Source organism: Geotrypetes seraphini, chromosome 3, assembly GCF_902459505.1.
Source record: "Geotrypetes seraphini chromosome 3, aGeoSer1.1, whole genome shotgun sequence".
NCBI lineage: Eukaryota > Metazoa > Chordata > Amphibia > Gymnophiona > Dermophiidae > Geotrypetes > Geotrypetes seraphini.
The window spans coordinates 113,243,230-113,266,354 of NC_047086.1; the positions used below are offsets into that span (position 1 = coordinate 113,243,230).

The window sequence follows — 23,125 nt, forward strand, 5'->3', positions numbered from 1 at the left end:
TCTGACTAATTATTTCCAGATGTTGTGTTCAGGATTTTTTTCTTTAGTGTTCTTTTTTATAAACCATTTCATTTTAAATATAGATTCTTTAATCCATCCATTAAGCACTTGCTTGGGGCCCCACATCCATTCAGACCATGTATTTTCATTCATATTTAATACATGTTATATCTTAGTTTAGGATACGTAATCTAATATGCTCTTCCTACCCAGCCTAAGGCATATCTGGTATCAATTAGAACTATGATGCTAGGAGCGGGAAACCTGAACAAAGACTTGACAGAGACAGAAAGTCACTGACACAAAATGGAGTTCAAGACACAGAAGATACAGAAAAGACAGAGAACAAAATGGAGTCCATGTATATCCTGATTTCCTCCATGATCTAGCCTAATAGCAAAGTACATACAAAGAATATTATTATACTTTCCCTTAATATTAATCTGTAGTGTGTTTTACTGGTCTTGACTACATCCATATTCAGATTTTTATTCACAAGTTTTTCGTACGCTTCTATTGGGTGTGGCCTTAACTGACACATATGCTTGTATCTATAGAGTTACCCAGAATCATACGAAAAACCAGCCCTTTTGTAGAAAAACTCTATAAAAATACTGCACTATCATGTCCTGACATCCATTCCATTACCGTCTCATAGACATCACCCCCTACTGGCCACGAGCTACTACTGCTCACAGCGATTCGCCGGAAATGTGGCTAAGGCTGGACATACTTCTAAGGTCTGTGTCCTATATATGGTAAGATGAATCAGGAGCAAGTATACCTATTTTATACCACATTCATATCATCCGAGTGCAGGTCTTGTTTATCGTAGGGAGAGGTGAAGAACATCTTATACAGGAACTTAGCAAGTAAAATTAATAATAATTACTAGATGATGAATGTGAGACTACTGGACAGATTGGATGGACCACACAAATCTTTATCTGCCATCATTTATTATGTTACATTAAAAATAGATTAAGCAATTTTACAAAAATAACTTTATTGTGCTGTTATCATTATAAATTAATTTGAACTCAGAAGTACTGCCAGTTGAGTTTAGTTTCATACCACAAGAATTCTGTAATCTTCCAGCTGAAGCAAGAACAAGATGGATTATGTTTTTCATGACAATAATGCAGTGTAGAATAATTAAAGCATTGTGAACATATTTCATATGGAATACCATTCTCATATTCACAAATGGGAGCCTCAATACAAAATATATTTACTGAAGGCTTTAATTTTATTAGTTTTCATATTTCAAACATATGCTCTGCGAGGTGACACTAGGGGCCTCTTTTACAAAGGTGTAGTAGAGATTCTCCCACGGCAATTGCACCAAAGCCCATAGGAATTGAATGGGCTTCAGTGCATTTGCCGTGGAAAAATTGCTACAGTAGCTTTGTCAAAGGGGCACTGCTCCAGTACATATCTGGCCATTGCCAGCCAAGCTAAAAGCATAATAGCATAATTGCTTTCAGGAATTTCAAACTTGAAAATATCTTTTTCAGATGGTACTGAGATCATTGCCAAATATGAATTCTCAATATAGCTAAATTTAGTACATTAATATGTACAATAATCTCCAATAATCTGTTTAAAGTATCATTACAGTTTATTTTTTAATTCCAGTATATTTTATAAAAATTATAAAATTAAATTGTTGATAATAAAAATGCTTTGTTTTATCCACTAATGATCAGTACAGAGTGTGTCTTTATGTTTATTTTGTGATTAAATCTAACTGTTTTTCAAAACCAACATCAAAGTGGCGTACAAACAAAGCCATCCAAAAAAATATCAATGGACATACTCCTAATGGTTTACTATACAATTAGGATGTTAAAAAGAACTAACTCCAGCAGTCCTTCGAATTTGTTCATAAGTAAGCCAGAACACCAAGGACCAGGGAGCCTGTAAAGGTGACCAAAGCAGAAAATGAGTACAGACAAGCATTAAACCATTTCATGCCATGCAGGGTGTATATTACAATCCATATGCCTTTTATGAGGCTTCATCCTTAAAAATCTTTCATATTTTGTTGACATGTTTTTGGATGATCAGGAAATCCAAATTATTTTCATGAGACAGTCATATACTACTAAAAATCCCCTTTTACAAAGCTGCAATAGCAATTCTTCTGCAGTAAATGCACCAAAGCACATTCAATTCCTTTGGGCTTCGATGCATTTGTTGTAGGAGAATGTTAGTGCGACTTTGTAAAAGGGTCCCTAAATGTGCAATGCAAAATTAATTTTACATACTTCCTATATTAGAAGCTTTGAAAGCTATTAAACAATGTACAGAATCATACACAAAGAAAGAGTGCAGGAGTGGCACTGTTCCTTCTAAGCTGTGCGGTAACATAGTCGGTGGGGTTCGGACCACCACCTTTTCCCTCTTGCCTAACTCTCAGCCGCTGCTGCTTTCCTGAAGCAGCAGCAGAAGCAATGACAAACTGAAATAGAGCGGTTGCAGGACATTCCCATACATCCTGCGGCTGCCAGCCCACCCCCTTCTGACATCACTTCTTGTTCAGGGGAAAAGCCTGCAGATGCAGGTATGTACAGGAAGGTCCCACAACTGCTCTATTTTAACCCCTCTCCCACACACTCTTTTACAAAACCATGCAAGAGGTTTTTAGCACCAGCCGGCACGCTGAATGCTCTGATGTTCACAGGAACACTATGACTGTAAGAGCAGCGCAGAGCTTTCAGCACACCAGCCAGCACTAAAAACCTCTTATGCGGTTTTGTACAAGGGGGGGCTAGTTTGCCACTGCTGTTGTAGCCTTGGGAAAGCAGTAGCAGCGGTGGTGGGGGTGCTAGGGGTAGACACTGAGGCAAGCAGAAAGGAGAGAGAGAAGGGGCAGGCACTGGATGGAAGTGGGAAGGAGAGAGACGAGGCAGACAGATGCTGATAGAAGTGGGGAGGAGAAAAAGGAGCAGACATTGGATGAAAGAAGGGAGAAGAGAGGGAAAGATGCTGGATGGAAGGGGATATAGAAAGAAGGAACATGCTGGATGGAAGGGGGATAAAGAAAAAGGGCAGATGGGGGAAGAGGATAGAGTTAGTGAGAGACTAGGAGAAAGTGAAATAGGAGAGCTGGGGTAAGGGAAAGAGGTGGCATGTTTTAGGTAGACACAGTGAAGAGAGAGAAATTGAGGACCGAATGGTAAGAATTAAGACAGCAGCAGAAAATAAAGGAAACTGAAAGGAAAAGGAGGAGAGAGAAACAACAAACAGACAAGAAATTATGGCAAGAGTTAAGAGAAAATAAAGGAAGTAGAATCCAGAGACTGTGACCAACACAATTGGTAGAAAAAATAATTTTATTTTCCATTTAAGATAAAAGTAGTATGTGATAGCTGTGTTAATAAACATTAATACATAAAAATAGAAATAAGGTGTCATCTTTTTATTGGACTAATTTTAATACCTTTTTGACAAACTTTCAAAACCATCTCCTTCAGTTCAGAACAGGATACCATAACAGCAGTATACTGTCTTGTCCTGAGGAATAGGGTTTTGACCTTTAAAAGCTAATTCAAAAATATATTTAGTCCAATAAAATGGTATAATATTTTCCATATCTTTGTGTTTTTTAGTTTGTAATATATCAATATTTGAAATTTATATTTGCTGTCTTTATATTTTTCAAAGTACCAGGAGACATGCCCCAAGTTTTCTCTTTCTTTAGTGTTGCACTATATGCAGAGTCTGGCTTCTTGGGAGTTCATGGTTACTCATTCTATACTGGGTGTGAGGGTCTGTGTTCTGCATGTGTGAAAAAGACATGTTCTGTCAGCACTGACTGCAGAATTAATCTGTACTAATCTAGCTTGTTTACTTTTCTAATCAGTATATTGATGTTCTAGCACCAATGTAGTGCTGTTTTTTTCTTAAGTAGGTCCTTGTTGTTGACTTGGAAGTTATGATACATTGGAATTGCTCTGTAGGTCCTGAGCAACATATGTAGTGTTTTGTATTACTTCACATTTTGCCTGGTATTGAATTTTGGATCTGAGGCAATGGAGGGTTGTGACTTGTCCAAAACCGCAAGGAGCATCAGTAGGATTTGAACTCTGGCTTACATGATTCTTAGATATAGCTATAGATAATGCCTAATGTTTGGTAACTCAGCAGCAAATTATAGGCTAGCAGAGCTGAAGCCTGGTGGCCATTTGGTAGCATACCTGATGAAAAAACTATTAGGATGGGAGGACATAACGCAGGGGTGTCAAACTCAGGCCCACGGACCAAATTTGGTCCACAGGGTAATTTAAATTTGGCTCGCCGTTCCTTCCCTCCCTTCCATCACAGCTTCCTGGTCTCATCTTCAAAGCAGCCTGCAGAGGATCGCAGGTTAGCTGTAGCGAACCTTGAAGGCTGCCATTAATCTCCGCAGCACGTTCCCTCTGCCGCGATCCCATACATCAAAGGAGGGGGCGGGACCGCGGCAGAGGGAACGTGCTGCAGAGGCCGAAGCAGCCTGCCAGGTTCATTATAGCCGACCGGCAATCCTCTTGCAGGCTGCTTTGAAGATAAGACCGGGAATCTGGGATGGAGGGAGGGAAGGAACAGAAAGGGAGCGAAGCTGGACACAAGGGATGGTAGGGAGGGGGGGGGATAAAGATACTGGATAGGAAGGTAGTTAGAAAGAGAAAGGGATAGATGGTGGACCCTGGGGTGGTGGGGAAGGAGGGACAGATACAGGATGGAAAGGGTAGTTGGATGAAAGGGTAGTTCTGACCTGAAAGAGATGGTTTTGAAAGTTTGTCAAAAAGGTATTAAAATTAATAGATCCGGGGATGGTGGAGGTCCATCGTTGCAGCTGTGGGGATGGAGACAAAAAAAAAAGAAAGATGCCAGACCTCTGGGGGAGGGAAGGGAAATAGAAGGGGAGAACAGAGATGGAAGATGGATGGTTAGCACAGAGAAAGAAAAAAAATGACAAATGGGCAGGAGACCCTGGCAAGCGAGTTATCAGAAGACAACCAGAGCCTGGGGCCAACATGATTTGAATAATGACCAGAAAACAAAAGGTAGAAAAAATAATTTTATTTTCTGTTTTGTGATTACAATATGTCAGATTTGAAATATGTATCCTGCCAGAGCTGGTGTTAGACAGCAAGCATGAACTAAGACCTAAGAGAGGAAAAATCTTTTTTATTTATTTTGTTTACATCAGAGAGCCAACGTAGGGTTGGAGAAGTTGTAACCCTATACTTCTACTAAGACTAAGGGGTCCTTTTATTAAGGTGCACATTTAGCGCACGCTAAATCGGTTAGCGTACCTTAATAAAAGGACCCCAAAATATCTTAATAAAAAATTCAGCCCGTGACTTCAGCCTATGTTTTAGATTTCATCCCCTTATGTGACTGAGTTTGACACTCCTGACATAAGGGAAGTGGAAAAACAGTGGTCTAAGCTGAAAGGAGCAATAACAATGGCTACTGACTTTTATGTGAAGAAAATAAATAAAAACAAGAGAAAAAGGAAACCAAAATGGTTCTCTAAACTTGTGACGGAGAAAATAAAGGCAAAAGAGCTGGCGTTTGTGAAATATACACACTCCTGGTAGAATGTGCCCTGACAGAAACAGGTGACTGTTTCCCTGCTAGAATATAAGCTGACGAATCCATCTGGATATCGTGGCCTTAGATGCAGGAGCACCCTGCTTAACTGAATGAGTCAGCACAAACAGATGGTCAGAGATCCAAAACTTGTTAGTGACCTCCAAATAACGTAGGAGCACATCCAATTTCTTCAGCAGACAATCCTGAGATCTGGAACCTGTCAGCTGAAAAGCAGGCAAACACACTTCCTAATTGACATGGAAAGCCAAAACAACCTTCGGCAAAAAGGAAGAAACTTTCTGTAAACAAACCCCCGCCTCCGAAATACAGAGAAAAGGGTCTCTATAAGACAATACCTGCAGTTCGGAAACTGTACAGGTAGAGCTGATAGCGACAAGAAAAACAGTCTTGAGAATTAAATCCAAGAACAAGGCTTTCCGAAGAGGCTCAACAGGAGCTCCAGCAAGGCCCGACAGCACCAAATTAAGGTCCCAAGCCAGGAAAGGATTCTTAACAGGTGACATTGATTTTAACTCAAATTAATGCCAGAGATGCCAAGTCACACTCATCCAAAAGCTTTCTCACTCACTCTTTGAGCCTTATTTCTCACTCATCAGAGCTTCAGTACCAGTGCACTGATCTTAATCATGCCAACACACACCTGCCACAGCCCCCCTGCAGCGGGAGAGATGCCCACTCTCTCCTGCTGCCAATTGACCCCCTGCCATAAAACACCTCCCACCCGCCTCCTATGCCCCCTCCCCCTTACCTCTAAGTAGATGACCTGAGGGACGTAGATTCCCTCCTCCCAGCTGGCCTGCATCGTCCAAAATGGGCCTTCCTCTCCCCTGTGCATCTTGGGATTCACCGGGGAGGGGCCTGAAGCTCTGATTGGCCCAAGTTGTTTAAGGCCCCTTTCATACAGTTAACATCTATTACCTGTTTCAAATAAGCAATCATTTCGTCCAAGACAGACTTAAAGATCTCAATCTGTATACTTTGAAGGAAAGGCAAGAGAGGGGAGATATAAGAGATGTTTAAGTACCTACATGGCGTAAATGCACACGAGTCAAGTCTTTCATTTGAAAGGAAGCTCTGGAATGAGAGGGCATAGGATGAAGTTAAAAGGTTTAAGTTTCAAGTTTATTTATTCATTTGATGAATCGCCTATTAAAATTGCTAGGCGATGTACAAAATCCATATAGACAGTAATGCAGAGAAACTATCAATTAACAATATGATTATATAAAATACAAACAGGAAGGGGTAGGGAAGGATTAAAGTTTACAATCTTAGTTTTGGTAGAAAAGAGGTAGATAACAAAAGGTAAGGGGCTAAAATCCAAAGCACTGTTCTGTGAAAGTTTTAGTGATTAAAAGCATCTATAAATAGGTAAGATTTTAAAAGTTTTTTAAAAGATGCGATGTTGTTTTCAGATCGAATGTATTGAGGGAGGGCGTTCCACCACTGTGGTCCCATGACTGTGAACATGTCAGATCTACGTGTACCAATAATTTTCAAAGAGGGTACTGACAGCATGTTTTGGCCGGATGATCGAAGAGAACGTTGAGAATTGTAAGGGATTAGAAATCGAGAGATAAAGAGTGGTTCGTTAGATGCTAGTGTTTTAAAAATAAGTAGTAGAATTTTAAAGGTAATCCTATGGCTAACTGGTAGCCAATGTGCATCTTTTAATAAAGGAGTAACGTGGTCGAACTTTTTAGCATTGTATATGAGTTTAATGGCTGTGTTTTGTATTACCTGCAGTCTCCTTTTTTCATTCTGGGTGATGTTGAGTAAAAGAGCATTACAGTAGTCAATTTTTGAAATTACTAAGGAGTGAATGAGTATTTTTATCGATGATGGACTGAGAAATTTGGCGATTGAGCGTATCTGTCGTAGTTTAAAGAAGCAGCTTTTAACTGTAAGAGAGATGTGTTCATGGTAAGTTAGTTTTTCATCTATAATTACACCTAGTATTTTAATGGAAGAAACCAAGTTGAGCGAAATATTATTAAGGATAAAAGGTTTTGACAAGGTTATATCTTTTTTCCAAGTGAATAATATTGTTTTTGTTTTATTGATGTTTAATGCTAGTTTATTTGTGTTAAGCCAGTTTTGGATTTTTTCCAATTTGTGGTTGATAGATGTGACATCGGTAATGTTTTCTGGATCCAACGGGTGAATGAGTTGAATGTCGTCTGCATACGAAAATGGTATAAAACCGATAGATTGGCAGATACCGAGTAGAGGTGAGAGAAAAATGTTGAACAGTAAAGGGGACAGGATAGATCCTTGAGGGATTCCAAAAGAGGATGAATAAAATGTGGATTCTTCGTTGTTAAACCTGACTGAGGTGGTGCGGTTGAGTAAGTACGAGTTGAACCATGAAAGAACATTATCACTTATTCCTAATTCTTCTAGTCGAGTAAGGAGCAGGTTGTGATCTATCGTGTCAAAAGCTGCAGAAATATCTAAAGAAAAAAGGATAACTGATTTGTGGTGATCAAGGTAGTATTGAATGTTGGATGTTAAGCCTATTAAGGAGTATTCTGTGTTGTGGAATTTTCTAAATACGGTTTGGTTGGGGTGTAAAGCATTAGTGTTTTCTATAAAGTCAGATAGCTGATTGAAAATCAATTTTTCAGTTAATTTTGCTAAAAATGGGATATTGGCTATTGGTCGGTAATTGGAAAGTTCGTTTATGCTATTTTTATGATTCTTAAGGATAGGAGTGATGATGGCCGTCTTCCATTGAGATGGAACTGTAGCAGTAAGCAAACTTTTCTGAATGAGTGATTGAATGAAAGGTCCAAAGTGTGAGAAATGTTTTTTTAAATAAAAAGGAGGAATGAGTTCGGAACGAGAGCCTTTTAGATTGACTTGTTGGAAGAGGGATTCTATATCGTGGATAGAAGGAATTTTAAAGTTTGAACATTTAGCTGTTGGAATGGATTTTGGTTGGTAAGAGTTTGTGAGGTTAGTTGTTGTGTTGTGAACAAAGGAATTGCGAATATTATTAATCTTTTGTGATAGGCTCGCAAGTAATCTAAGGAAATACTTTTTTACAGAAAGGGTAGTAGATGTGTGGAACAGTCTCCCGGTAGAGGTGGTGGAGACAGAGACTGTCTGATTTCAAGAAAGCCTGGGATAGGCACGTGGGATCTCAGAGAGAGGAAGAGATAATGGTTACTGCAGATGGGCAGACTAGATGGGCCATTTGGCCTTTATCTGCCATCATGTTTCTATTCAATGCTGCTTTGATTGATTTGCAAAGCAATACTACACTTAAATCATTGTAGATTTATACCCTGGATGTACTGTCTAAAAAGCTTCAATCTCACTCCTTAGCATAATAAATCTCACTCTTTGGAATGGTTCACCCTTGGCATCTGTATAATGCATATTAGTAAATGAGTGAGCCCCTTTGATTGTAAGCTCTTTGTGGAAAAAGAAGTATCTACTAAACCCAAAAGTAACTTGTGTTGAGCTATTAAATATACTGTGTAAATATATATATATATGCACATATACACACACACACATACAGTATATACTCTCTATATAATAAATATTTACCATTCTCATCCAAGTTGGTACAAAGCCTTTATATAAAGACATGAATCCTTCTCCTCTTATAGCCTGTATCAAGCAGTCAATGGAGGATTTGTAGAGCAGTCCCCTTAAAATATATTGTAATATGAAATTTACTCACATTCAGATTATGTAAATACAGTCCATACATTTAAATACATAAAATTTAGAATAAAAATACTGTAATGTTTGCAACTCCAGTTACCTTTATTGTCTTGGCATAGTTCAGTACATTCCTGAATTATGAAGGATTAAACTTCTGATATGGTAACATGTTTAAAAGAAGAACCAGCTCTGGTGAGGAGCTCCTTATTCATTTGGCTGAGTGAATGGACACTGATCAGAGAACATCTATAGAACATCTGGTGATTCTGTTCACCTAATTAATGGAGCATAGGAGAACAGTCTATGCTGAGTCATACTGTGATCTAAGGAAATGTTCCATTTTAAAGAGCTGGTTATGGCTGTAACCTGACAGTTAAAGATTTTGATGAAGTTACCTACCTGATTTCCCTGAGTTTGTTTTGCAAGATAACATACTTCTACTTAAAAAAAAAAAAAAAAAGTCAAGACTGTAAGATAGTTGTTTACTTTGCATACAAGTAGGTGACATCATTTGATAGTACTGGGACCATATAGCTTTCCAGGATCTCATAACTATTGAAAATTTCTGAGTGTACATGACCCTTACCACACATAACAGTATCTCAGTATTGTCAGTTAACAGCCCTTAAGGAGGCAGGATGGATTGTGTGCCTTATTAAACCTGTTATCTACAGAGATCATTACAGGTAAAGAACTGAATCGGACACACAAGCTGGCAATTCCTAAGCTCAGAGTTTGCCCAAGTTTTTTTTTTAAGTAAATCTCTTGGGGCTGAGGAGTATAATCTTTTGTGACAGGGAGCAGGCAGGAACCCCTGAAACATCCAGGATTCCAGTACTTTTAAGCCCTGTCACTGAGGAGAAACATAGTACCAGTGCCTGTGAAATAAAACAGAAGACTGCAGAAAGTAGGAACATTCCTGAGCCTAAGCCTTATTTGCCTGGTAATAAGCATTTTGCTACGCAGAGACCAGGGACAGGTTTCTCACCCACTGTCCCTAGCAGAAGGCAAGGAAGGAGTGGGGTGAGAGGAATGGCACAAGCTCACATTGCTGATCAGGTTTCCCTAAGGGCAATCAAGCTATTACGGGGACAGCCAATCAGAGCTGCAGCTAGGACTGTAGTTAAACAGCCAGAGTTACAGAGCATAGGGGGAATGGGTTGAGACAGAAATGAGGAGCAACAGCAGAGGGATAGAGGATCAGGAATAGTTCTTTGCTTAAGGAGCACATGCATCAAAGCAGACTCCAACAGCAGCAGGATATACATTCCAACCTGAGGAAATGTCTAGCCTCGGCAAAGAGAGAAGATGAGCCCAGTAGGCTGACTGAATGTTTTACTGCACCACAGACAGATAAGTGTCTTCAAAGCTTAACATAGGACTAGATTCACTAACCTGCCTGATCGTGTCTGATCCGGGCAGGTCCGATGGATTCTGCAACAACTAATATTCAAATGGAGGGGATCGGAGGAACGATCCCATTTGCCGACATGGATCGCTACTGTGCGATCCTGACGCATGCGCAGACCTGTAGATGGTCTGCGCATGCGTTTGGTGTTCATTTTACCTTTTTTTTTTTTTTTTGCAAGCTGGTGGTTTTAACCTGCTTTAAGCCTGCGGGTTAAAACCACGGGCTTGCACTGCGGGGGAGGGCAGGAGAGTCTGGGCTGACAGCAGGAGAGATTCGGGGCTGAGAGCAGGAGATCGGAGCAGAAGAGCAGGGCGGTGGACAGGAGAATCGGGGCAGAGTAGGGCAGCAGGCAGGAGAATCGGGGCAGAGAGCACAGAACAGGGCGGCCAGAGTAACCAGTCGCTTGTTTATTGATCAGCCAGCTAGTCGGAAAGTGTAGTGAATCGCGTCCTTCCTGCTTTGCATGCCGATTCCCCTCATTTGCATGATCGGGACACAGGTTAGTGAATCGGGTCAGAGGGAAATCGGGTCGCAAAGGGCTCGCAAACCAATCTACACGATCGGTTTGCTTAGTGAATCTAGTCCATAGAGTGTGACATGTAATCTATATCGGATGACAATTTAACTGAGGCAGAGATAGCCAGCACTATGAGTGTGGATGAGGATGTCTCTGAAGGCTCACAGACAAACGATGACATGTTTTGTGACTGGGAAAATTTAAATTTGCTAAGTGGGAGAAGGGAACTGTCAATCTCCACTAATTTGCAAGAGCTTTAAAGCTCCATTTGCCTCACTCTTTTCCTGAAAAGCTTTCATGTTGTGAAAAGACAAACAGTATTCATGAAATATTTACCTTCTTTAAAGCCTGTGCAATGTTTGCGGCATAGTGCCAGGGAAAGGCAAGAGAGTTTTCTGTATCGCTTGGTAGACTGGTATATAGTCTTTACAAATGGGTAATATGCCTCACTGCTACCAGCAGATGGAGACTGAGATCAAACTTGTATATCAGTATAGCATGCCCTCTTGCTACTCCAGTTTTCCTCAGTTTCCTCAGCAGGTGGTAAGGTTTTTCAGCTCCCCTCTTAGCACTGTTGGAACTTTGTTTGCGCCGGATAGAGCTTGGGCGGATTCTGTTTAGGGATCCGTCCAACCGTGGGGTGTTAAACCCAGCGGGTCTTGTGCTAGGTCCCTCCTCCACTACCCCATATTTTTGTGGGTTTGCTCGGTCCTTGCCAGACCGTTTCTTGCTTCTCCCTCACAGGTGGCATGGAAGTAGCAGGCCTTTCACCAGATCCTTCAAAGATTGTTGGATCTCCAAGCAGTGGTCCCAGTTTCCCCGCAGAAGTGGGACACAAGTTGGTACTCGATTTACTTTGTGGTGCCAAAGAAGGGATCATTCGACCCATCCTGGATTTGAAGGGGGTCCACAGGGCTCTTCATGTGCCTTCCTTCCGCATGGAAACTCTGCGGTCTGTGATTCTGGCAGTTCTGCCGAGAGAGTTTCTGTCCTCTCTCGATCTGACCGAGGTCTATTTACACATTCCTATTTGGGCCTCCCATCATCACTTCCTGCGCTTTGCGATCTTGGGGCAACACTGTCAGTTCTGTGCACTTCCCTTTGGTCTGGCCACGGCTCCGCGGATGTTCACCAAGGTGATGGTCGTCGCGGTGGTGTTGTGCAAAAAGGGCATTCTTGTTCATCCTTATCTGGATGACTGGTTGATTCGAGCCAAGTCGTTCCAGGAGAGCACTTGGGTCACAGCTGAGGTGGAATTTCTGCAGTCGCTCGGATGGGTAGTCAACCTTGCAAAGAGCTGGTTGTCTCCATTTCAGCACCTGGAATATCTTGGGGTCCTGTTCAACACCTCCTTGGGGAAGGTCTTCCTTCCGGAGGCCTGGGTGTACAAATTGCAATCTCAAATTTGCCTGCTTATGGCGTACAGTGTCCTCGGGTGCAGGATTTCCTCAAAGTCTTGGGGTCAATGGCGGCCTCCCTCGATGTAGTAAGGTGGTCGCGGGCCCACATGCGTCCTCTTCAGTATGCTCTTTTGGAGGTGGTCGCCTCAGAGGCATAGTCTAGATCACCCTGTTCCACTTCCAGGCTTAGCTTGGGATAGTCTTCGCTAGTGGATTCAGACCCCTCCCCCCATCTTGTACAAGGGGCGAATCTGGATCAGCCGCAGTAGACGGTGCTGCTCACGGATGCCAGTCTTCTCGATTGGGAGGCTCAGTGTCTAGGTCACTCAGCTCAGGGCACCTGATCCACGGAGGAGGCTTCTTGGTCGATCAATGTTTTGGAGACCAGAACCATCCGTCTGGCGTTGCTAGCCTTCCCCAAGTCAGTCAGGGTTCTGTTGGACAATGCCACGGCGGTGACCTATGTCAATCATCGGGGGGCACCAGGAGCACTTTGGTGGTGCAGGAAGCAACTCTGCTCATGGTCTGGGCGGAGTCACACCTTCAAGAGATATCAGCATCCTACATAGCTGGAATGGAGAATGTTCCGGAGGACTTCCTAAGTTGTCACATGCTAAATCCCGGAGAGTGGTGTCTAAGCCCCGTGGCCTTTCAGTTGATAGTACAGTCTTGGGGGTCAGCCCCTCATGGGCCTGATGGCCACAAGTGTCAATGCCAAAACGCCCGCTTCTTCAGTCATCGCAAAGATGGTCAGGCCGAGGGCCTGGATGCTCTGGTTCAACCATGGCCAACGGAGGAGCTGTTGTACGTGTTCCCTCCGTAGCCATTAGTGGGCAGAGTTCTTCTCTGCATAATTCACCAACCGGGCCTCGTGGTTCTGGTGGCTCTGGATTAGCCTCGATGACCGTGGTATGTGGATCTGGTGAGGCATCTGGTGGCGGATCCTCTTCCTCTGCCTCTCAGGGTCCCATTCCAATGTTCGATCCGGGTTCCTTTTGTCTTAAGGCTTGGCTCTTGAAAAGGGTCGCCTAGATAAGAAGGGGTGTTCAGATAAAGTGATCTCAACGTTCTTGGGGTCCTGGAGGCTTTCCACCTCTCAGGCTTATGCGAGGGTTTGGCGTCTATTTGAGGAGTGGTGTGATGCGCATGGAGTGGTCTCTTTTCGCACTTACCTGCCTAACATCTTAGAGTTCTTGCAGGATGGCCTGGATAGGGAACTGGCTTGGTCTTCTCTCCAGATTCAGTTTGCTTTGTCAGCCTTTCAGGGGTTCCTGAAAGGTCAGCGTTTGACTGCCATTCCTGATGTGATTCGCTTCTTGCGGGCGGCCAAGTTGCTCAGGCCTCCCATACAACCCTCTGTTCCATCTTGGGATCTGAATCTGGTTCTGTCCGTTCTGGTACGCCCTCCCTTTGAACCGTTGGACGGCTGCTCTTTGAAAGACCTTACTCTTAAGGTGGTCTTCTTGGTGGCCATTACTTCAGCTAGACGTGTTTTTGAGCTGCAGGCTTCTCTTCTTGGAGTTTTCTAGGGAGCAGGTTGTCTTGATGCCTATTCCTTTCTTTCTGCCAAAAGTGGTTTCTCCTTTTCATGTCAATCAATCTGTAGTCCTCCCTGTGTTGGGTTGTCAGGAGGATTCTTCTGAGCAGAGACAGCTGCACAAGTTGGATGTCAGTCAGGTCCTTCGCTCATATGTGCAGAGGACCCAGCAGATCATGAAATCAGATCATCTCTTTGTCCTTCTAGCGGGTCCTCGTAAGGGGGATGGCATTTCTAAGGCTACTATTGCGCGCTGGATCAAGGAGACTATTGGTTCTGCTTATCTTCTGAAGAAGAAGCCTGTTCCTGACTTTCTCAAGGTGCATTCCACAGGGGTCAGGCAGCTTCTTGGGCTAAGTCTTCTCTAGTGCCTCCAGTGGATATTTGCAAGGCTGCAGTTTGGTCTTTTCTTCATTCCTTGTCAGACACTACCGTGTGGATGTTCACGTGCGTTGGGACGCAGTATTCGGTAAACGTGTTCTGGTTTCGGCCCTTCAGGGGTCCCACCCTTGATGAGCACTGCTTTGGTACGTCCCATTCGTAAGGACTATACCAGTCTACCAAGCGATACAGAAGGAGAAATTCGGTTCTTACCTGCTAATTTTCTCTCAGTTAGTTTGTAAACTGATATAGTCCCCCACCCTGTCTGTCTTTGTGCGGTGTTTGCAGGGTTTTGCTCGTGTGTAGATTTTGAATTTTTCTGCAGGTTCTAGTATTTTTCTAGGGCCAGGGAGAATTAAGAACAGCTAGCTTAGCTGGTGAGCTGTGGGGATGTTTTACTTCCAGGATCAAGTTCTATACATGTTCGAACAGTTGTTTAAAGATGTTTGTTGTTTTCTTACACTCCTGTTTGGAGTGTCATTTACTATTTTTCAGTTAAGAAATTTCCTAGGTTCTGCTTGGCTGTTTGGCAAACTGGAGTAGCAAGAGGGGCATGTTATACTGATATACAAGTTTGATCTCAGTCTCCACCTGCTGGTAGCAGTGAGGCATATTACCCATTCGTAAGGACTATACCAGTCTACAAGCTAACAGAAAGAAAATTAGCAGGTAAGAACCTAATTTCTCCTTGTTAATGATTAAACTCAGTGCACACAAGTGATATGAAAACGTAAGTTCCTCAACAGTGGTAATTCTCTAAGGGGAAATAGAAAAGCCACAGCACAAGTCACAGGCAGTACAAAGCCTGCCAGAAGTTTATAAAGATAAAAGCTAAAGCTTTAATGAACTGTGAATACAGCCAACTGTAAAGAAGAGTGTTTATTCTGAGGACTCAAGCTAAAGAGCTTAATTAACCTGTGCCTGTCTTGGGAAAACAAGCAGGAGAAGAAGGCATGTGTTTCGATGTTTGGAATTATATTTTGCAGCAGTGAGAAAACTGCATATTTTGGTGTTACTTTTGAACTGTTTGCCATGAACACACTTTAGTGCAGGGGTCTCAAAGTCCCTCCTTGAGGGCCGCAATCCAGTCGGGTTTTCAGGATTTCCTCAATGAATATGCATGAGATCTATGTACTTGCAGTGCTTTCAATGCATATTCATTGGAGAAGTACTGAAAACCCGACTGGATTGCGGCCCTCAAGGAGAGACTTTGAGATCCCTGCTTTAGTGCCAAGGAAGGCATCTGTTTGAACACTGTTGATTGCACACCCTGGAAAGGGAATAATAAAGGCTTTATTTTTGCACAAGAAAAGTGTCTTGCCTTTTCCATTACATAGCACTCCTATTCAAGGCCACTCCAGTTATTGCTCGGCTGTCTGTGCTGAGGTTCAGGGTTCTGCCTTTGGCTGACCTTGCACCCCGCCACACTGTTCACATAATGATACAAATGTAACATATCACAAAGACATATTACTTAGTGTGGTGAACTTATGAAACAGGAACCAACTAGCTGATTTTAACAGAGCTACTATAGCATCAGAGGATGATTTGATTGGGGCTTGGTTATACTGGTTGGAGAGAGATCAGTTTGATCATAACAGAATTAAATATAGTAGGATGCTACCCAATTAGCTAGTGTAAATTTTGCCACTGGAGTACCAAGTTTGTTGGGGTTGGAGACAAAAAGCTGTATAAGCTTTCAACTAGACTAATTCTAAGATAGTGAAAACCCATTTACAGTCTAGTATGTGAAGGGTATTCTCATGCTTGTGTTTACAATGCTAGGATAAAGCAGTCAATATTATTTCCTCATATGAAAAGATGGTTAGGAACTTAGGATGAGTACATAGGATTATCTTATGATTAAATTGTATGAAAGGCTCAGATGACTAAGGCTTGAAGTTCATTGCTTCTTCCAAAAAGTGACTGCCATGGGACATTAAGTGATGAGGGTTGCATAGGCTCAAATTGTGATTCCATGACAATGATATAGTTATATTGGGTTATAATCTATTCAGGAAGAACAGGGTAGGAAGAAAGGAAAGGATAGTGTTGCATGTTAAAGATGATACTAGAGCAACAGAATTGCAAAATTTACAGGATAAGGAGGCAGCACTGTAAGAAGCTGGACAGAGGGGAAGGAATGAAAGATTATGTTACCTCTGCTAACCTTCCTTCTTGTAAATCTCCTCTGGAGGCTGAACTCAAGGGATCTTGCATCCTTCTTACTTGGCTGCAGGGCTAATAAATCTTGTTCCCTCCCCTTCAGGCTACCTGCCTGGGAACTTCCTGTCATGTTCAGTTAGAAGTAAAGCCAGGTAGATCTAGTACAAATAGGAAACAGAAGAAGAGAAAGAGAGGGTGCAGGAACTCCCGCTAACAGTCAATTCTGCTCATGAGTATATCACACAAGGAAACAAGGCCAAAAAGGCCAACTGTAATCAAACTATAAATCTGAACATTTATAAACTGCAAAACATAGTAAATTTACCTAACGTAGACACAGCCTGAAGATCAGATGTAGCACCACCCAGGAACCCCTCCAACCCTTAAACCTTACATAAGGGGACAGGCATGTACTTCTTAGTGAGGCTGGTCAAAGACAGTAATCCAATTTACCAGTTACTGAAGAGGTGATCTGCGAATCGGACAAAACATACAGGCGAGAGTTCAGCCTTCAGAGAGATTTACAAGAAGGAAGATTAGCAGAGGTAAGAAACCTAATCTTTCATTCTTGTACAATCCCTCTGGAGGCTAAACTAGAGGGATATATCAGAGCAGTCCCAAGCCATCATGAGGCCAAAGGGTAGAGCGGTGGACTGAAAATGTTGTTTCAAAACATGGAAATTCAGAAACCATCGATGCTTTGGGTAGTTTGGAATATGGAGGTAAGATTCTATGAGATCCAAGGGCGCCAGAAACTCTCCTGGAGAGACAGTTGCTATGACACTGCACATAGTTTCCATCCAGAAATGGGGAATCCGCAAGAAAATGTTGACCAACTTTAGATCCAGAATGGGCCTCCAGTCTCCCAAGCCTTTCTTTGGCACGATGAAGTATGAGTATCTGCCTAAACCAGATTCTTGCTCTGGAATGGGTTCTATCACTGCGATATCCAACAGACATTGCACGGTAGCACAGACTCAAACTTCTTTTTCTGGCTGACCCACCTAAAAATCCAGAAATAACTCCAGAGGCAGGCGAAAGAAGTCTATCTTGTGCCCCTCCCAAATGATGCCTAGCACGCATCGATCCAAGGAAACCCGAGTTCACTCCTGATAAAACTGAGACAGGCAACCTCCAATGTGTTTGTCCTGGCAGGCCCCGCATGCTGGAGTCGGCCTGCTTCCGAGGCTACCTTCTCACGTTGGTTGCATGTGGGCATTTCCGCGGACCATGTGGCAGCGGGAAGCCGCCTCCCCTTGGCATGAGGGCTCACTCTCCTGGAGGAAGGGCTTCCTCATGGGCTGACTTTCATGTGGTCTCGCCTGAGATTTGTCGGGCGGCCACGTGGGTTTCCTTTCATATTGTTTTTCCGGGTTTTACCGGCTTGATGTGGCAGCTATGGGTGTTGCAGCCTTTAGCCCTTCTGTTCTGGTGGCGGGCTAATTTGGCCCCTCCTGAGATTTGGGACTGCTTTGATATGTCCCGATAGTTCAGGCTCCAGAGGGATTGTACAAGAATGAAAGATTAGGTTTCTTACCTCTGCTAATCTTCCTTCTTGTAGATCTCCTCTGGAGCCTGAACTTCCGTCCATCTGTTTTGTCCAATTCGCAGGTTGCCTGCCAGTAACTGGTAAGTTGGCTTTCTTTCTTTGACCAGCCTCACTAACATTTCCCCAAGTGTCCTTTTATTTAAGCTTATGGGGCTTTAGGGGTCCTGGGATGGTCTGCTCTTTAGGCTGGGTCTTCTTTAAGTGACCTGTTCCTCAGTTTTGCAGGTATGAAATGTTTCCATTTCTTATCATCCTACCTTAGCCTTTTATTGGCGGTTGTTGATTATGTATTTGGTTATCACGAGCAGCATTGATTTGTATCGGGGAGTCCCCACACCCCCCTCTCTTTTTTCTTGTGTTTCCTGATTGTATTAGATACTCCTGGCTTTGCTACCTACTGAGCTTCAAGGGGAGTGTCTGCACAGGTGACCTTGCAGAGAAAATCTGGCCGTCCCACACCACACGTCGAATGAGGCGTAGAGCTGAACACTGGCCATAGGTCATCCAAACCTTGGCCAAACAGGAGCGAACACGTAAAAGGAACCTGCTCACTGAGCCTTTAGCTGAAGTAGCACCTAACCACTGGTGAATCCAAGTCATTCGCCGAGCGGAGCCTGAAGAAGCTCCGAGCTTAGTTCAAGATGCTACAGAGTGCTTCGGGCAAAAAAATTCAGACATTCCCAGGTCACACAGAAGTGGCCGCTGCAGCTCACCCTCCTACTGTAGTGGAAACAGAACGACGCTGGAGATCAAAATGCAATCATCAGTCCTGAACATCCTGCAGGACAATCCAAAGGAGGTATGCTTAGCGACCTGAGCCACAGCTGAATCCATCGTCAGCGGGACCAGTCTCTAGTTGAAGTTCGATGCCATGGGATACAACTTTGCCAAGTCCAAGGATAAGGAAACCCTCCATGGACTCCCAAACTTCTAACAGCACTTCCGCCAAAATCGCAGTGCAGTAAGGAGGCAAACAGCGGAGGCATAGAACTCTGAACAGTACATACTGTCGGAACCGCATGGTCTAAAACCAGGTTCCATGTTCACAGTGGTCCAAAAATAAAGACGGGCAGGTGGCTAGTATTGAAGAGCTGGCACTCTGCCTGGCGATCCGTAAGATCTCGGAACCCACTGGTCTGGGTAACTCCCAGATCCACTAAGGTAGCCACCTCTGATGATTCCGCCGAAGAAACAGGCGACAGCAGAAGCAAGAACGGGGACGAGCTGCCTGCTTTCTGGTACCCCAGTAAAGGAACAAATTGTCATGCTGGCATCGAAAAGTGGAACAGACTGTTGTACTAGAGTCTGAGTGGGAGAAACAGGCAAAGCCCCTTTTACTCCTGGTTTTTTTGTTTTTTTTCTGAGGTCAGATACCTCAGAGCCCCAAAATCTGGTGAAAAACTGGCACCGGCGGCCGGAACCATTCTGTGCGTCTCAGATCTCACAGGAATAGCAGACTGAGAAGAATTTTTCCCGAAATTGTGCTTGCGTTTCGCAAAAACGCCATCCGCACCCAGTTTAGGTGCCCCGGATGCAGCAATCATGACTCCAGTGGAATGAAAGGGTATTAGGGCCTCTTAGTAGGAGGGGAACGTGGGATCTGCTCACATCTCACCCCCCCCTTGTGACCCACAGCGCACGGGATAAACAACCGCAAATCCAGCCGCCATCTGCCGCATCTAAGGCATGAATCCATGCCATCCTGTCCTGAGGTGGCCATCTGTGAAGTTTGGAGCAAAAATGAAGCTTTTAAGACCAAAAAATATACTTTTAAAAACTTTTAAGAAAATCCAAGATGGCCACCGCGGGTGCCGATTTTGACAGAAAAACGGCCATTAAAAACGCAGGAAAATGCTAAAAACAGTGATTTTAGGATTTTACAGGTGGGGGGACCAGGGCATGCAGGGAACCCCCCAAAACTCCGATTTGAGAGCCCCCCCAAATCAGCAAAGTCTGTGACTAACAGATACCACAGATATGTGCTGCAATGCATTTCAATAGCAGCCAGCAATACACAGTACAGGCATAGGGAGATCATTACCTCAGGAGCTGATTAAACTGGATATTTCAGATCTTCAGGCCGCCTCAACTTCCCCATCACCTCAGATCACGACCACCAGGACCCCTCAGGGAAATCAGGGAAGACACGCGGCGCAGTTCCGATCCCGGCATAAACATAGAAATAGACGGCAGATAAGGGCCACGGCCCATCTAGTCTGCCCACCCTAATGACCCTCCCCTACCTTTACTCTGTGAACAGATCCCATTTGGCCTTAAAATCAGGCACGCTGCTGGCCTCAATCACCTGAAGTGGAAGACTATTCCAGCGATTAACCACCCTTTCAGTGAAAAAGAATTTCCTGGTGTCACCGCACAGTTTCCCGCCCCTGATTTTCCACGGATGCGGCCCGTGAGATACTTGATGTCTCGATCATGTGTCCCCTCTCTCTGAGTTCCTCGAGTGAGTATAGCTGTAATTTATCTAGCCGTTCCTCGTATGGGAGATCCTTGAGTCCCGAGACCATCCGGGTGGCTATTCTCTGGACCGACTCCAGTCTCAGCACATCCTTGCGATAATGCGGCCTCCAGAATTGCACACAGTATTCCAGGTGGGGCCTCACCATAGATCTATACAATGGCGTAATGACTTCAGGCTTACGGCTGACGAAACCCCTGCGTATGCAACCTATGATTTGTCTTGCCTTGGATGAAGCTTGCTCCACTTGATTGGCAGCCTTTATGTCCTCACTGATAATCACCCCTAAGTCTCGTTCTGCTACAGTTCTTGTTAGGATCTCGCAATTAAGGGTATAAGTCTTGCATGGATTTTGGCTGCCCAGGTGCATAACTCATTTTTTGGCATTGAAGCTGAGTTGCCAGGTCCTAGACCAACGCTCCAGTAGGAGTAGGTCGTGCATCATGTTGTCGGGCATTGAATTTTTGTCCGTTGTGCTTTTGCCCACTACATTGCTTAGTTTAGCGTCATCGGTGAATAATGTTATTTTACCTTGGAGCCCTTCTGCAGGTAAAATAACCTCTTATAAAGATGTTGAATAGAATCGGGCCCAACACCGAGCCCTGCAGCACTCCACTGATCACCTTGGTCATTTTGGAGGGGGTGCCATTCACCACTACCCTCTGAAACCTACCTCCAAGCCAGTTTCCAACCCATTTCGTCAATGTGTCGCCCAATCCTATAGAACTCATCTTGCTCAGCAACCTGCGGTGTGGTACGCTATCGAATGCTTTGCTAAAGTCCAGGTATACGATGTCCAGGGACTCTCCAACATCCAGCTTCCCCGTCACCCAGTCAAAGAAGCTGATCAGGTTGGATTGGCAGGATTTCCCCTTAGTAAATCCATGTTGACGGGGATCCCGTAGATTCTCCGCGTTCAGGATCATATCCAATTGGCGTTTGATTAGAGTTTCCATTAGTTTGCTCACTATTGATGTGAGTTCACTGGTCTGTAGTTTGCTGCCTCCATCCTTGAGCCTTTCTTGTGGAGTGGAATGACGTTAGCCGTCTTCCAGTTCAATGGGATGCTGCCTGTACTAAGGGAGAGATTGAAGAGCGTGGATAGCGGTTCCGCCAAGACATCACTCAACTCCCTGAGCACCCTGGGGTGTAGGTTGTCAGGCCCCATTGCCTTGTTAACCTTGAGCTTTGACAGCTCACAGTAGACACTGCTGGGAGTAAACTCGAAATTACTAAACGGGTCAACTGAGTCAACCCTTGTCTGTAGCTGAGGGCCGAGCCCCGGTGCCTCTCGGGTGAAGACAGAGCAGAAGTATTCATTTAATAATTGGGCTTTTTCAGAGTCCTTTTCCACATAGTCTCCATCTGGTTTCCTAAGATATACTATCCCGCCTGAGTTTTTACTTCTGTCACTGATATACCTGAAGAAGGATTTATCTCCCTTCTGGATGTTCTTCGCTAGAGATTCCTCCATGTGGAATTTGGTCTCCCTAACTGCTGTTTTGACGGCTTTTGACTTGGTCAGATAGTCTACTCTAGAGTCCTGTTTCCCCGATTGTTTGTAAGAGATGAATGCTTTTTTTTTCTCCTTGATGAGGTCCGAGATCTCCGCAGTGAACCAATGTGGCTTATTGTTTCTTCGCCGTTTACTTACTAATTTAACATAGCGGTTTGTTGCTTCCTGTATGGTGGCTTTTAAAGTCGACCACATTTCTTCCATGTTATCGGTTTCTGCTTGGCTTTGTAGTGCCTGATGAACGAAGTCTCCCATGTCTTGGAAGTTTGTGTCCTTGAATTTGAGGACCTTGGTCAGTGTGGTAGATTTAGTGAAACCTTTCCTAAGACTGAACCCCATACCATGTTGTGGTCACTGGAGGCCAATGTGTCGCCCACCGAGACCTCTGTGACACTTTCTCCATTGGTAAGTATCAGGTCCAGTATTGCCTGATCCCTTGTTGGGTCCAACACCAGTTGCCCGAGTCGTGCTGCCTTCATAGAGTTTAATAGCGTACCTCCTCAGAACCGCTGCAGCCTGTGCTCTACGCCTTTCTGGACGAACCAAGGGAGAGATGGCTCCCGATCCTGGAGACCCGATCCAATCTGCAGGCTGTCCAGAGGGCTTACTGCAGTTTCAGGCTTGCAGAGCACCCTCCAGACGCATACAATATTTAAAATGTCTGCAATCTCCCGCCAAAGGATCACTCGCACAGAGTTGATCCGCAGCACGAGGGCAAACCCGCGGTACCGAAGAAAATAAGACTAGGAATTGAGAAATAAAATCACGAGCAGAAGAAAACTAGAAGTTCTCAGCAAGACTGCAGAATCAAACTGAACTTCAAGGAGAGTGGCCGCACAGGTGACATCGCAGAGGGGGCTGGTGTTATTTTTAAGTTCTTCAGCCAA

At 43.9% G+C, this 23,125-nt stretch overlaps 1 protein-coding gene across 2 annotated transcripts in view; it reads right to left on the bottom strand.

Annotated features, from left to right (window-relative positions):
- Positions 1 to 948: 948 nt before the first annotated feature.
- Positions 949 to 23,125, bottom strand: part of SLC25A27 (solute carrier family 25 member 27) — a 126,054-nt gene continuing 103,877 nt past the window's right edge. The window contains exons 8-9 of one of the 2 annotated variants that reach the window (XM_033935595.1): positions 9,166 to 9,268; positions 949 to 1,920 (exon numbers count right to left, since the gene is read on the bottom strand). In XM_033935595.1, coding sequence (XP_033791486.1) covers positions 1,849 to 1,920; positions 9,166 to 9,268 — 175 coding nt within the window. In that variant the 3' untranslated portion in view covers positions 949 to 1,848. Of the gene's footprint in view, positions 1,921 to 9,165; positions 9,269 to 9,385; positions 9,560 to 23,125 lie in introns of those variants that run through there. The other variant, XR_004538638.1, reaches the window with a different exon arrangement.